Source organism: Accipiter gentilis, chromosome 17 (assembly GCF_929443795.1).
Source record: "Accipiter gentilis chromosome 17, bAccGen1.1, whole genome shotgun sequence".
Classification (NCBI taxonomy): Eukaryota; Metazoa; Chordata; class Aves; order Accipitriformes; family Accipitridae; genus Astur; species Astur gentilis.
In genome coordinates, this window is record NC_064896.1 from 14,362,103 (window position 1) to 14,377,919 (window position 15,817).

General features: G+C 38.6%; 2 protein-coding genes across 4 annotated transcripts in view; one reads left to right on the top strand and one right to left on the bottom strand.

The window, feature by feature from the left end:
* Positions 1 to 5,112, top strand: part of SERGEF (secretion regulating guanine nucleotide exchange factor) — a 169,315-nt gene extending 164,203 nt beyond the window's left edge. Inside the window, 2 exon segments of the mRNA XM_049819954.1 lie at positions 2,436 to 2,585; positions 2,588 to 5,112. Of these exon segments, the coding sequence (XP_049675911.1) occupies positions 2,436 to 2,585; positions 2,588 to 2,625 (188 nt within the window). The 3' untranslated portion in view covers positions 2,626 to 5,112.
* KCNC1 (potassium voltage-gated channel subfamily C member 1) overlaps positions 1 to 15,817 on the bottom strand; it is a 131,085-nt gene that overhangs the window by 5,218 nt on the left and 110,050 nt on the right. Inside the window, exon 4 of one of the 3 annotated variants that reach the window (XM_049819952.1) lies at positions 9,674 to 13,168. The exons of 1 other annotated variant lie outside the window; for it this stretch is intronic. In XM_049819952.1, the coding sequence (XP_049675909.1) occupies positions 13,104 to 13,168 (65 nt within the window). In that variant the 3' untranslated portion in view covers positions 9,674 to 13,103. Of the gene's footprint in view, positions 1 to 9,673; positions 13,989 to 15,817 lie in introns of those variants that run through there. One more of the 3 variants, XM_049819951.1, reaches the window with a different exon arrangement.

Sequence of the window (15,817 nt, forward strand, 5' to 3'; positions counted from 1 at the left end):
TAACTGGGTGTCGGTCGGCGGGTGGTGAGCTATTGCCCTGCGCATCATTTGTACATTCTAATCCTTTTATTACTATTGTTGTAATTTTATTAGTGTTATCATTATTAGTTTCTTCTTTTCTGTTCTATTAAACTGTTCTTATTTCAACCCACGAGTTTTACTTCTTTTTCCTGATTTTCTCCCCCATCCCACTGGGTGGGGGTGGGAGTGAGTGAGTGGCTGTGTGGTGCTTAGTTGCTGGCTGGGGTTAAACCACGACAACTAGTTTTCACTCTCAGCCCATTTCAGTAACCTTGGAGCTCACTGCAGTCAGGTAGAAAGATCTGTTTGGTGGCCTTTCTACATTCTTGGAGAAGTAAAGGCTGGAAAAGACTCAGTGTTCTTTATTTTAGGGGAGATGTTCTCATCTGGGGGTTTCCTAGCTTATAAATTTTTCTGTGATGTTTTTTCAGAAGATGTTTGACTGGATATATTTATCATTTTGAGAGGTTAATATCCCATTGTGCTGTTTCTTTGAATATTTATTATGCCATTAATGTTCCATTGAGCAGTTTGTAATTCAAGGTGACCAAAAACTTTCTGTTTCCTCTCTCTTGTCCTGATGGAACAGGATGAAAAAAAATAAAAAAATCCTTTAGGCAGATACAGTGAGTCTCCACACAAACATGCAAGTTGCTGTACTAATTGCTAGTGGTCTAGTAACAAAAAGCTTACCACAGCCATCTTATTATTATAAGGGCATGTTATATTCCCTTTTCATTAAACTTGGAAGTTTTCCCTCTTTAAGTAGGCTTATTCTGCAGATTCCATGTATGCACAGGTTAACTGTGCAAAAGAATGCCTTTTCTTAGGTGCAGCTGGTTTTCTCTCTTTGACACCCTCCCCCCTTCTCCCCCCCCCTCCCAAATAATTTTTCTGTAATGTGTCTTTAGTCTCGGTTTGTGATGTCTTTTTCCTGCTTGTTAATACTTACATAAATATTTTTACCTGGAACCTTACAAAAAAAATTCCAATTAACCTCTTAGATGTTCTGATCTGTTGGTATTTAAATGGGTTATGTTGCAACACGTTTACTTTTTGGTACTTTTCTGCAGCATAGGTACGCGCATTTGTGATATAGGTTGGGCTGTCAATATTGCATGTGCATAGTCATGAGAAAATCTGGTGCCTTCTAAGATAACAGAACTGCTGTATATTAGGTGAGATGTATCTAGCCTACTGTGACTTTCTAGTGGTGTTTTGTTGTGCTCCATTGCCTAAAAGATTGTCAAGAAAATTAAAGGTCATTGTTTAATTACATCTGACTTCAATAATGTTTACACTTAATTAAAGAAGAGAACTTTAATATACTAATATGTAAAGAAAACAAATGATGATGAAATGTTACTCGATTTGCAGGAGAGAAAGATGGTCCTGCTAGCTTTACAATAATCTGTTTCTGAATTTTGAAAAGTAAAATTTTTTTAGAATTGGAATTGGATTTTGTGAATTCTGGCACTTTTCTTAGCATTATTTGGACTCCAGAATGGTACTTCATGCTGTTAATACCTGCTGCTTTTCAAAAATAACAGTGGCATCAGAAACATGATTATATGGCAGGATGGCTTTCTTTTTTATTACAGAAATTCCCAGGCACAGTCTGTGACAGCCAAATAAAGAAAAGAAAATAGGAAAGAAATATCTTTTGTAGTTCAGAATAAGAGGGGTTTTTTTGTGGATTTTGTATTATGCCAGCCATTTATAGAACAAAATTTACATATTGTGCTTCAAGAAAGATTATTATGGGGTAATAATACATGGATCATGATTTGGGATATGAAAGTAGATGTTACAAAAATAAATAATAATGAGGGAAAATAAGGATAATAAAAGCAGTGAAATGATGTCAAAGCAAGCAGGAGAGATAGGATAAATGAGTAAGGCAAGTTGTTGAAGACTTTATTTAAAGGAAAAAGCTGAGATGTGAACTTGAAAGTAGGAGTGAGATGTAATTTGGCTGCTCTGTGACTCTGTGTTCCCCAATCCTACAGATCATGTTGTGAATGATTAAAGTCATGAGGCTTGGTTTGTGATAGTTTTGCTTACTAGGGGAAACTTGAAAGGCAGGGATTCCACATAATTTCAGGGAAGGTCCTTAAAGTGCAGAGAGATTTCTGTGAGCTCTGCATAAATACTGAACCATGTATTTACTAAGTGATTTTCAAATGTCTTTGTTATTTTAATCTCTCTTATGTTGTTAACAATATGGAACAAGATAAAGAATAATTCTTTTGGGTTTATTTACATTTTCAAGAGAACCAGAACATTTTTCCCCATCTTTGCAGAATTTCTTAGAACATAATTAGAAGATGACTTGACAGATCTGCTCCCCAAAACTAACCAAAGCTGCTGTGTTTCTGTGGTCTTTATTCTGTATTTTGTATCTTCTCTTTTAGGTGGCCGGTGCGTCTCTTGGGGATGGAACGAGCATGGGATGTGTGGTGATGGCACAGAAGCAAATGTTCATGTCCCTAAGCCAGTCAAAGCTCTTGGTTGCACAGAACAGATCTTAATTGGATGTGGGGCAGGACACTCCATGGCTCTTTGTCAAACTCCACATTAGACTCAGCACACCTGAAACCATAGCATCGTGGATGTGGATGGACATCTTTGGATTGTGTAGCTCAGAAGTGCTACAAGAGGATTGCCCATGATTAACGCAATATTTGGAAAGTGCAGAAGTTTTTACTAAGACTGAAAGGAACGAGTATGCATAGAAAACTATAATATTTTTAAAATTGTGTCATGGGCCCTTTTCACAGCAATTGACTTTCTTACCCACAGATAGAATGACAAATGTTTTGCCTTGACATGATACCGTTGAAGAAAGAACTACTTTTTCTTGTTCATCTGGGAAGTCTTTGAGGAAGAAACTGACTGCTTGATCATTTATCATTGGTGTATAAATTCAGTCTGAGGAAATGGTCTGAGAAGGTGGAGTTATAGGGCCCCTTCTGGTCTTATGTTATTGTATATTTACATCATGATGAGCATGTGTTGCATCTACCAACTTCTGCTGGAGTTGTGAGCTCTTAGCATCTCAGAAAATCCAGTTTGCATCACAGAGAAATGCTGGTGAACATGAATAGATGCATACACACATTTTAAACAGAAGATTAGGATTTTTTTAAAAAAAAAAAAGAGAGATACTTTAGAATGCTGGCAAAAGGGGAAACTGAAAGGAGCAATATTTCTGAGGAATTGTCTTCTGTGCCAGACATCGGTTTATTATAGATTTACAGGGATGCAGATCCTCATGAATTATCATTAACTTGCAAACCAAACCTGAAGTTTCTGAAGCTACTGCTTAGGGAAGAAAAACTTCTAAGAGCCCTTAGAAACAATAGAAAAGTTCTTGTCTTTTCTTGACTCACTGTCAAGTGAGTTGTAGCTGTTGAGGACAGTTTGATCCAATGTAGCTCCCGTGTTTCCAGCTGCATTTGAATAGGAAGACATGAAAATCTAAACAGAAAGTTTTTAGAAGTTCTCCAGCCTAAAAGGCAGACCAGAATGCTCCTGATAATTTCAGGTTAGTTCTCGCATCTGTTTTGCAGCCCAGCTGCGTTACTGTTCAGAGCATGCCCACAGTACTTGTTCCAGGTGAGTGCTTGGCAGAGAACATAGGCCTAACACTTGTTTTGGTTGGAGAAATGAAAAAGTGCAAATTATCTTCAGGTATTATTAGCAGCCTATGTTGAGCAGAATTTTGGAAGCTATTTATAAAACTGGTTTTCACACAAATACAGTGGCTGCCATTAAACTGGATGTTTACCACCCACGATAGTTACATTTGCTGTGGTATTTGATGTATTTCAAGTTCTAAATATAGCGAATACTACTGTGTGCTAAATGCACCTTTTAATGAGACCTACTGTTGCCAAACAGTGGTTTAATTTTTAAAGCAGGCTTGCCAGGGAAGAAGTGTTACAGAATTACAAAATACTCAGAGAAGGGCTCTTAGGAAATAGGACAGGAAGACTTTCTAATGATGTATCAGCTTACACATGAGGGGGAAGGAATTAAGGTAGTCATATGGCCTGCTAGGGTTGCTTTCCCCCTTGGTTTTACAGTGGTTACAGTTCGTGGGCCAATTTTCAAAGGCATTTTCTTTTTCTAGTCAATGGATGAGAAACTTGAACTGACTGTGAAGCTGGTTATAACAACTATATTACAGGTACTGAAAGAATCTGTAAGAATAATCAAACGGGCCCTCTGCAAAAAGTGCAGAATTGAGACTTCTATTGTAAAGTGGCTTTTTTAATCCATGTGTTGGTTGTGGTTCTTCATGGTAGTATACTGTTCTAGGCTGTGACTTGCACTTTTTACTTATCTAAGTTGCTATTTATTGACTCTCCTTAATGCTGTTTTCTAGATACCACAGCCTTTCTATTACTTGCACTGAACAGTTTCTAATTCTTTTTTTGACACTTCTGTCTGAGATTTCTACATTTGTTTTCCTCCAAACTCTGTGTACTGAATAGATGTGTTATCTTGTTTCAGTAATCATACCCTCTAAATAATTCTGTTCCTTGATTAATCACAGCTAGTATGTGCACCCTATAACATAGGGGTTACTGTAGTGAGCATATTTTGATTGTGTATGCTGTTGCTGCAGCGCATTTCAGAAGAATCCAACAAATTATGTAACAAATAAATGCAGCTTGGTTATTTGAAATGTTATTCACTTCTTCACATCTGTAACACAAACACACTTTTGGAAATGCAAAGAATTATTTGGGGTGATAAGGAGGAAAGAAAGGAGTACTTTGGTTTGTTCCTGGTTATGATCTTGTGTTTCTTATCTGCATCCAATCTTCATCTTTGAAAGAGCAAGAACGGCATTTTCTCTCCTTTGTCTTGCCTGTATATGTTGAAAACTTTGAGAAGTAATGACTTGTCTTGAAAGCTTGATGTACTAAATACTTTGTCGTCGGTCAGGACTTCTAGGTGCTACTGTAGTATGAAGAGTGAATAATGATTCATTGTAGATGGTACGTGGTTGAATGTCAAAACCAAGTTGTTGCTCATTCATTCAGACATGAATGCCCTGTTTTTTATGTCAGTATGCTTTGTTTGCAGAATAAAACATTGTACAAAATCAGCTAAGGCTTTCTACCTTAAGGAAGGGAGCACACAGTGAAAAGCTCCTAATCAAGTGAAGAAAATCCTTTCCTTGCTGGTGTCCAGACCTTATGACTGTTGCCTGTGGATGTCCTGATGGAGAAGGTCAGTCTCTGCAAGGCAAAATGCAGAGCCAGTGTATGCTATGCCAATGCTTCTGCAGTGCGTGCAAAGACAGACTTCTTTATGCAGGTCTTCACTGCTAAACAAAGAAAGCCTTTTACGTAAGCATTCTGTGTTCACATTCAGATGCAAATAAATTGACATGGTCTGTAATATATATATATATAACACTGGAACAAGGTAAGCAAGTGCCTGTGCAGCTGCTTTCCCCTCCCATTTTCTGAAAATAAGCAAACCTGCCAATGAGCTGACATTCATGAGGAGGAAAAGGTGAACTTAATATCACAATTTTGCTGAGTAACAAGTTGTGACTGTTGACCTTCAGCCCAGAGAGCTTTCAGGGTGGAGGGAAGGAAGGAAGCTGTTGTGTGTACTTCTGTTGTTGAAAGTCCTAGGAGATCTGCAGTTGTTACTCATGCAACCTCCATGTGCGCCTGTGCAAGACACTCCTGTTCCATTTTAAAGAATGTTGGTAGGAAGATGTGTGTGTGGTGTCAGAAGTTTCTATCTCTTGTAGGATTTGTTCAGGCTGCTTGGCAGTCGCTGCTGTTATTTGACTTTGTGTAGCATTCCTGAGTGACTTGATGCTTTTCTGCTTAGAATGCTGGACCTTGTATTTGAAGTGTGTTCATCTGAAAGAAAAATTCAGTCCTGCCTTTATTCCTGTTTGGCCAGTCACCACTTCTTGCATGACACTGACTTCGCTCCCCTACCTGCATGTTGTCAGTCCTGGTGGCGACTAACTAGTTCTTGCCATCTGCAACCACCATAAAGATCATTTCTGCATTGGTGACAGGAGCTTTTGCTTGGTTACATGGCTGAGCACAGAGAAATTGAGGAGGAGGGGAAGAATATGATTTGATTTTGCTTTATAGGACATTTTTTGTCATAAGACTTAAATATGAGGATGGAAAACAGATGAAGGAGATCAGTTTGACTGTATGGGAGAAAGGTGACCATGGAAAAACGTTTAAATGAATGGCAGCAGAGCGCCTGATGTAGTCAGCTAAAACATAGGGGAAAAGGAGGGTGGAGGGGGAAGACAGATTCAAGACACAGGTCCTGAAGACTGAATAATCACACAGGGATGGCAGCATTCCAACCTGCTGGTATGGTTGGAGTGAGATGAGGGACAAGCTATTCTATTTCTTGGACGTTATTGTTCCACCTCTCCCACTATTTATTAATAATAAGAAGAATTATTGACCTGCAATGGGTTTTCCTTCTCATTCATAGCACATCTTGAAATTTCCAGTTCTCTTCAGCTGGAACAGCAACATCTGTCCTCACCTTCCAGCCTCAGAAATGTTTAGATCAGGCCTGTGACCTAGTCCAGCACTTATTCAAATACTCACTATTTTTTCCTTTAAATTCCATGAAATCTGGATCTGATTTAAACAAGACTTAAGTAATTTTGGGACTTCCACTTCCTTTTCCCCTGTATTAGAAATCACGATGATGACAGATCTTTGTCACTGAAATTGTGATGTTATGTTTTCACCAAAAAGTCCCCTGTGTTTTCTTAGCAATTCTGATATTTTTACGGCATATGGCAAGTCTTGTGCTTTTTCTTTAAGCTGGATTTTTTCTTAAAAAAGGCTCTAGAATTTTTTATCAGTATTTGCGTCATGCTTGTGGTATTTACTACCAGCTTATAGTTCTGAGCAGCTGAATATTCTGTAAAGGGAGGAAAATACTGAAGCAGAAAACATGTCATGCTTCCCAAAGGCTGGGAATGGGTGCGGTCTGTGGTAGAGAATCATCTTGTGTGGTTTTGATTGCACTTAAAAATGTGCACAGTAGAAAATGTGCACAGTGGAGCTTACACTGAATTTGCTGAAAACTCTAGCTGACACAAAAATAATTGGACATTTGAACTTTTGACATATCAATATCTTGATTTATGTGCAAAAAAAGGTACATGCTTTCTTCGTTTTTATTAGCTTTTGTGCTATTCTTAATTCCTGATAAATGCTGGTCTTGGATGTTTTCTCCATGTTAGAAAGAATGATTTGACAGCCTTGAATTAAAATGCTTCGGTTGTATGGAAATGGCTTTCTGTTCAATGAATGTCCCAAAAAATAACTGTAAAGGGAGGTGTTTACTATATGTGCCTTTGAAGTTAATTTGGAGATACTGCATGTGTAAGCCATTGTTATTTTGTAACCCATTTGGAGGTTGAAGGGACTGAAGTAAGGCACATTCTTTAGCTGTTTGTGGATTTCATTCAGATTCATCCATCAGTTGTCTCTGCATTCACCTGGTTTTAATGCAGAGGCAGTTTTTACTCATAAATGCCTCTGTAGAACATGGAAAGAGAGTATGTGGCTGAAAATACTCAGCAATGAAAATGGTCTCTGTATTTGAATTATGACCTGGATGAACCATGTGTTACCTTGTGGGAGAGTGAGGCAGCATAAATTTAGATTACTGGGAGAACACATTTTTCAGCTTAATGAGAAACAAGAGCAGCAAAGTAATTATTCCTGAATAAAGGCTGGCTGTGGGGACCAAAAAAAATCAGAGGTGACATTTATTTTGCAAAACTTCCTCAGGCATTTTTATTTTGTGATGTGTTGGATTTTGATTCATTTTCAGACAAGACTTTACGGGTTGGGAAGGGTTTGAGTCTAAGTCTGATTTCTGTGTTGGTTAGCCTCTCAATTAATTTTCATCTTTCTTATCTATTTCCAGGTTGCTTTGCCTATGGAACCCCTTGTTATTCAGATACAATGCAATCTTGGAGAGAATTTTTTCTGCAAGGTTTGGGATCAAGACTGTCAGTGGAAGTTGCAGAATTTCAATTCAATATGATTCCAGTAGTCTCTGATCATCACAATCTTTTAAGTATATGTGAACACTGCTATAAGACTCTGCATTTTTACTTTTTTTTTTTAATATTTAGAAGTGGGTCCAAGAGTGGGGAGATTTTTAAGATTCTGACATGATTTTAGTTTTTTGCTGCAGATGTCAAACAAGTTTAGCTTTTGTTTTGTTTTTACTGATTTGAATGCATGAAGACGTGGTACCTAAATTAGGGCAGCAGAGGAGTTGCCAATCAGTAATGAAGACGCTCTGTCATTCTAACTGTGTGGATACTTAATCATTTTCCATAATAATCCTCTGCTTTAAAGTACAAAAGAAAAGGGATTCCTACAAGGGCACTGTGGTCCTCTGTAGACAAGGAAACATGGCATCTTTTAAATAATGGAGAGATGCTTCTCTCCTCTGGTGCCTTAATTCTGAGTAGATAGATTATACTAACTATTCCTACTTAAATACTGCTTTTCCTCTTTTGACCTCAGAACACTTCAAAAAGGGGATAATGTCACTGAAAGAAGCTGAGGCACAAAAAATTGAAATGCCCCAACCAAGCTAACTCAGCATGTCCAAAGTGGAGCCAAGAATAAAATTCCTGTCTCCTGAGTCCCAGGCCAAGGGTCTACCTTCTGTGCTAGTGGTCCTTGATTATTTTTTTTTTAGGTAAGCCTCACTGCTACTACTTCCCTCTTGCCTTGCTCTTCTTTCCCCCTCACCACTGATTGCTCTTTCCTCATCTGCTCCACTCCCTCCTACTTGCATAACCCATTTTCCAGACCCATCCTGTGTCCTTCTCCTCATTTCCCACCTTGTGCTACTGCCGCCTCTTCTCCAGTCACCCACTTGCACTGATGCCACCACCACAAATCACGGCTCCTGCTGAGCTTATTTGCTTGGGCTCAAGCCATGCGTCTCCTGTTTGTTCTGGTGTGACTCACTGTCAGCAGCCTCTGCGCAGGCTGTGTTGTCCCTGCTAAGCCCTTTGGGTCCAGAAGCTGTGCTGGTACCTTAGAGTGATATCTGAGCTAATACAACTGCAATACTTTGCCTTTTGCTGACTAAGGAATCTCTAATCTGTGCTCCATGGGCAGTAGAGAAATCAATGGAAGCCTTGGAGCATGTGCTGTTAATATTTGGTACCTGGAGATGTTTGGACCTATGTACTTGCATAAAGTTTTTTAAATATTCACGTGAATGCTGAGGGTTGAAAACCTGGCTTTGTCGGCCTGAACCAGGGAATATATCTTTCCATGGGGGCAGATGATGTGCTTAGTTTTAAAGCATTTGCTTTGTCAGATAAGGAAAGAAAGTCAAGAGATGCAGTTCTGGACCCATTTTCTAACCTGAAGTTCAATTTGAATTCAAATATTGTTCTTGATTGCAAATAAGCATTTGTATTCCCCAAAGAGAGAAATATTGGACCTGCAGTCCTGGATGAATGCAGAGGCTTTGGGACCTCTGAACAGACAGGTATTTTATGCCCAAACTCAAATAAGTGAGTGACTTAAAAATAACCTCCATAATTTAAGCACATTTTTATGAAGTTAATTTAGTTTGTGTGTGGGCTCGGAGACAAAGTTGATTCCAGGATATATATGGAAAGCAGAGAGGTAGGCTTCTTGTTTTGAAACTATGAAAAGGATGTGCAAAGTGGCAGGGTAAAAACTGCACTTGTTTTTTCTTCAGGATATCTTTTTTGTAAGCAGCTCTGTGCTTAGTTCCTTTGTGAATGCCCTTGCCTTAGCCCTGCTTGCCCTCTTCTGTATTTCAGTCTGCTCATTTGTCCTAGCAGCCATTTGTTCCGGTGATGTATTTTCTCTTTGGCCCTGAAACTTTAAGGAGAGAGAAGGCAATTTATGTGAAAAATCACTTTATCGAGATTAATGACTGCTGCACTTGACTGTTATCACAGCGGTATTAGCTAGATTTTTTTTTTGTTGGAGTGAGAGAACAGAAACCACGTCCCAGATCCTTGCTGTCTGAAATTGTAGTTGCAGATACACATCAGGTTGGTCCAGAAAAAACGAGTACCTTCATGCAGTCAGAGGAAAAGCTATATGTGTAGAAGGTGTGGTTGATGTGTGCCTTTAATATTAGCAAGTAATAAACCACTAATTGCCAGTGGATTCAGATGAAGGACCAGCATCAGGTCGTATAGCTTGGAGTCCATTGCCAAAAGCTGAGTTTGCAGAGAAAGAAACCCAGATGTTCATGTCTAGCAGGAAACAGGCAGAGTGTAACTGAATTACAGAATGTGCTTCTGCTCTTACGATGGTGTGAAGTCAGAAGTAGTTGGTGACATTATTGCAAGCCTGAGCTCAGAATCTAGCCACATGTATAGTTTTAATACTTCAATCAAGATACATACTTCCTGTGGTAGGAGTGGGCAAGCTTAAAGGAATTATTTTAATCATAATAACCCAGCAAAAGCTCCTTAAATGTAAGGCAGCTGAGATGATGTGATAAATTTCTCTTAGGATTCAGTCTCAGGATTTTGTGTAACAGCTCCTGAATTTTTCCAGTTGTCTCCCTCTTTCCCTGTGTTATCAGAGCTGCCACTGTTGTGCAAGGGGAACTCTGGGGTCAGATGGATCTTAAGCTTTAGAGCATCTCCTGAAGGGCAGTGGATGGGAAGTACTGTTCTGTTTCTGAAGGGTTTATAAAAGTCACCTAAAAGACGTGGTTATCTCAAATCAGAGTAAGCTGAGAGAGGAGTACCTAAATGAAAGTGGGACTGGTAGATGTAAAAAGTAGCACAGAATGACAACTGCTTGACCTGTTACCTAAGGCTCATATATATGCAAAGTGCAGTGGAAGGGAAAGACCTCCGTGGGGTTTACAGGGCTGAATTATTAGTATTCCTTATGGTAATGGAGAATTGAGCAGCCTTCACGCTGGGCCCTTGAGTTAGTGTTAAATAAAAAATGGGGCAGATAAATCTATTTCTGGATTCTTAATACATTATAAAAGGAAAATTTGTTCATTAGGTGACTTTTAGATCCTGGATTAACCTGGATCTTACTTCTGAATGTAAGAAATTGCCCATTTATCAGTTGAGAATGACAGCATATAAACAGTGGGAGAAAAATATTTCTTGGGAGAAAGGATAGTCAACAGAAGCAGAAATTAAGTACATCAGGGACTACAAAGGAGTTTTCTAATTGCGTACAAATTCAGATTATCAGCCTTCCTTCTATTCCTAAAATGCAGCTTGAGGTCTTCCTTGATTTTCCTTTTGGAGTAGAGTTTTGTGAAAACAAGGTCCAGCTGCAGTTGGTTTTTTTGTTTATAATTTAGCACTTACCAGAGCTATGAGTGTTTCTTCTGTTTTTTGGGGGGGTTAATCTCTACTTCCTCCAGACTACAGGGATACTATTCTTTTACATTTCCATTCTCATCAGCAGTCGCAGATGTTGTAGCTTGCCTAGAAGATTGCCAGCTCTTGTGAAGTTCTTCACATGAGGATGAAGGTGTGTCCTTCCTTATAGAAGTACTTCACCAAAAATGCACAAGCAAATAGAATGCTGTTGACACACAGTCCATAGTTGTCATTTGTAGCATCTAAAATGAAATTTAATCCCATTGTGTTTCTTGGTTCTTACTGCTGCATGTTTTGTGTGGCAAATAAAGTGCGACTTGGACACCTGGATTCTTTCAGTTTCATATCAGGTGGACTCCTGTGACTCAGTAAAGAACAAGTGAAGGCCAGGGCCCAAAGAAGTAAGAAAAACTGAATTCATTTAATGAGCTAAAAAGACAAACTTTTATTATTGTTGGGGAGGGAAAAGGAAGATATCTAGATAATTATAGGTTTTTTTAATCTTCCCTCATAAAATTACTAATGGTGTGAATTCTTCAGACATCGGTTGTATCAAGTGTTTGCAGGCTTCATTTATTATCTACTAACCAAAATTAGTATTGTAGAACCAAAGCAATACCAAGCTTTTCTCCTACATTTCTGTTGAGAACACTGTATTTATTCAAGATTTTAGAAGCAAGTCTCTGGAAACCCCTGATCGCTTCAGAAAAGGATTCCCCTTTACACTATACAGCAGGCACTGAAACCATGATACAAAATTTATTTCATGCTAGAATTGTTTTGCATAACATTGTGCATGCATTTTACTCAGTACTAAATTGCATACAATGCTGTTGTCTTGTTTCTTAAACTTTGAGACCATTTATACTTGAGTATTTTCCTGATTTTGTACTATAAGTCCCAGTTTTAAAATAACATCTCTTTTGTTTAAAATTCATACTGATTACTTAATATGAACAATTTATGAAGGGTCTTTACGTTGGATCTATACATTGATAAAATACAACATAACCAGAGCTGGAAAATTAACCAGCTGTTACTGTCAGGTCCGAAGGAAGGTCCCATGTGTCACAAGCATGCCAACAAAAACAGACAGGAAAAAGTTTTTCTTATTTTTATACACTTCTAGTTGGATTAAAAGTTCTTGATTTCCATGTCGGTGTGATGAACTGTGAAGGCGTGGTCAATATGACCGATGACTGCCTGATTGCACTTTTTAAAACCATTACTCTGTATCTTGTATACAAAAAGAAGCGATCCATAGCAAAGAAATGTACAGTTTTATAATGTTTTACATTTTGGCTACAACAACGTATGTAAAAGTAAAGAGCTTTGAAAGAAAATATATAACTTTGCTTTTTTTTTCTCCTTAATCATACATTTGCAGTGTTTCCTGGGTTTTGTTTTTTGTTTGTTTTGTTTTTTTTTAATTTTTGTCTTCATGCAATTCATGCTATGGAACAAAAAAATAGATTTTAAAAAAAAAAGATCTTCTACAGTTTTGTTACATTTTGGCCGTAGAAAAAGCCTGCATCTCTAGTACAACTCCAAAACCACGAAGAATCATCCGTAAAACCTGCATGGAGCGAGTTAACTTTGTCCAAATGAGAAGGTCTTCTATGCCTGCACAGTTCCACACAGATGTTTATTAGCCATCAATGTTCATCTCCATCTTGCCTTGTCAGGTCACTCTGACTGCCTCTGTTGGCATATATTTAGCAATGACTGGACTTTCTTTGCAAAGATCTGCATGTAAAGAATACAATCAGTACTTGAGCCTCTTCCCTGCGCTTTTCACATCAAGCTCGGCATCTTAGTTTTAAAGGAAGGAGGAAAAGGTGAAATAGCTACATGCAGAGGCAGCCATATTCTTCTTCAACAGGATTTTTTTTCCCATGCAGTCAGCCAGACTGAGACCTCTCTACAGTGTATCTGAGTATTGCTTTCAGCTTAAAATAGGCGCCCATGCAAAGTTTCATCCTACTGTGCTTGTTTGCTCAAACTCCTGCAGGGTTCCTATGGCTCAAAAATATCCTGAGAAAAGCAAAATCTTCCATCGTTGGCATGTTTCAGCATCGACTAAATGCCTAACCCATTCCATACAGAGCCAGTAGATCCACCATTAGCCAAAATAAGCATATACTAGCAGGATGCACCAGGAAGAAAACTATCTGGTGCATCTACCCTTCATCCTATGTACTGATACCATGCAGCATGTATGGCCCACCAGTACTACGTAAATGCCTGCCTATTGTCATCTGAGTGCTATTTTAGGAGTGTTGTCACCTAGCATCAGTAGTAACACCATTCCCAGCAGGTGCTACTGTGAGACATTGCATCTTCAGACTTAGTCACCTGGATTATATGCAACATAGCATAGGCTAATTGAAAGTAAAGCTTTTTAGACCATTCTCTGCTACTGATCCATGCTACAAAATAGATGGGATGGGAGACCAAGAACGTCTCACTGGACTAGGAGAGCTGTAGGGCGCAGACACTGAGGATAATCCTATCGCTTTTCCACTTATGCCAGCTATGCTGTTAAGGCTCCGTGACATTTCGTAACCTTCATTTAAAAGAAAAATGCAAAGTACAGCATTGGATCAATGACAGAATGGACTAAGAATGAGGTCAACATTGTAGCCAGTTCAATAGCATCTGCATGCGTGGACATGCTGAGAGTAGTATCGCTTGCAACATGACTCGGAAGGCCATTGGAGTAGAGAACAAGTTTAAAAATATATATATATATATTTAAAAAATCATCTTTTCTCAAGGATGGTCAGGCTATGTAATTGATCCTACAGGCAGCAACATGGTTGTATCCTAAAAAATCAAAGAGTCAGTGGGAGGGATTTTCTATGTCTCTGTCATACTCGTGCCTCTCCCTTCTACTTAATGCATTTTGACCTCAGGCAAAATTAAGGTTTCTGGTATCTTTGGGGGTGGGAGGGGGAAAAGGCAACAAAATCCATAGAATTTATTGTGTTGCTATAGGGATACTACTCCTTTGTTCTCAGCATTAAAAAAAAAAAAAAAAAGGAAACAAAATTGCATGCATTTGGTTTCCCTCCCCCCCTCCCTCCTTCCCCCCATCTTTGTCAGACATGCACGTAAACAGCTCAGCAAGTGTACAGAGAGTTGCACAAAGTATGGATGAAAGTCTGTTGGAACAACAATTAAGATGCTCTCAACATGTTTCAAACAGGCCAACAATATGCTGACGTATATTACTCTTTAGCCAACCAGCCTCTGTTTCATTCAGTAACGAGAGGCGGTTGCAGTGCATCGTGAAAACCATACATTCTTCATCCCAAAGGATGTGCCATTTGGAGTGTTCCCCTGATCCACTGGAACCACCCGAACTCGCCCAGGCTGAATGAACGCGGCCAATGCTTATCCAATACAGAATCAAGTAAAACGCTTTGCTACAAAGGTAAATTTTAGAGGATATACTTTCATATGAAAGTCTTGTGGTCCAACTATATCTTTGTTGATGATAAGCTTTAAACTTATAAATACATACACTATCTATAACTGGCATTTACTATAACTATTGCCCATCATACAATGGCACATGGGAATTCTATAGTCCATACTCAGTGTATGGTTACATCATACAATCTTTGCAGTTTTAAAATATTGACTATATCATATACTATATACAGTACACCAGTGATAAACACTGATTTGGAGAGAGATTTCTTCTCCAATTTTGCCATTCCTTATCAACGTTGATGCATATATATGTAACTAATTCTGGTTTGTATGGTATCCTCATGTTAAGTTATTTAAACAAAACAGCCTGTTTTAAGAAGGGAAGGGTTTTTTTCATTTGATTTGACTTCTCTTGCTAAATAGATTATTCTGACCATTAGCAAACTAAAATGCAGTTACTTCTGAGAGATCTGTAGCTGTCAGAAGTCTGAGAAACTAACTAGTAATGATTTATTTATGAAAGTGATTTTAGATGGATTATTTTCCAATTGTAAGACACCTGTGCTACCAGATGTTCTTGTATGCTTCTCTTTCTCTGTTGAATTAAACAGCTATTAATATCCAAATAATTTCTTTTAGTGCTCTGTTAAGGTAGCCAAATAATCATTTCATATTTCTTGAGGATGTTTTGCTTTTGTGTTTTATCTTTTCTGTCTGCCACCTCCAAGTCTGTGCTCTTCAGAGTCTGGTAAGATCTGTGAGCTTTCCAAGTGGCAAACTTTCATTGCTATGAACTGTTAATTGGCCTCTCCTTGGGGGATGGGCTAATTTAAGGACATTGTAGAGCATCCTCCACTAAAGCTTATTGCACCAGCTGGGGTGGAAGACTCTGCTGGCTAGCATAGCTGCATGGGGTAGTTACAGCTCCTCAGGCTTTTCTTTCTGAAAGAAATAGGT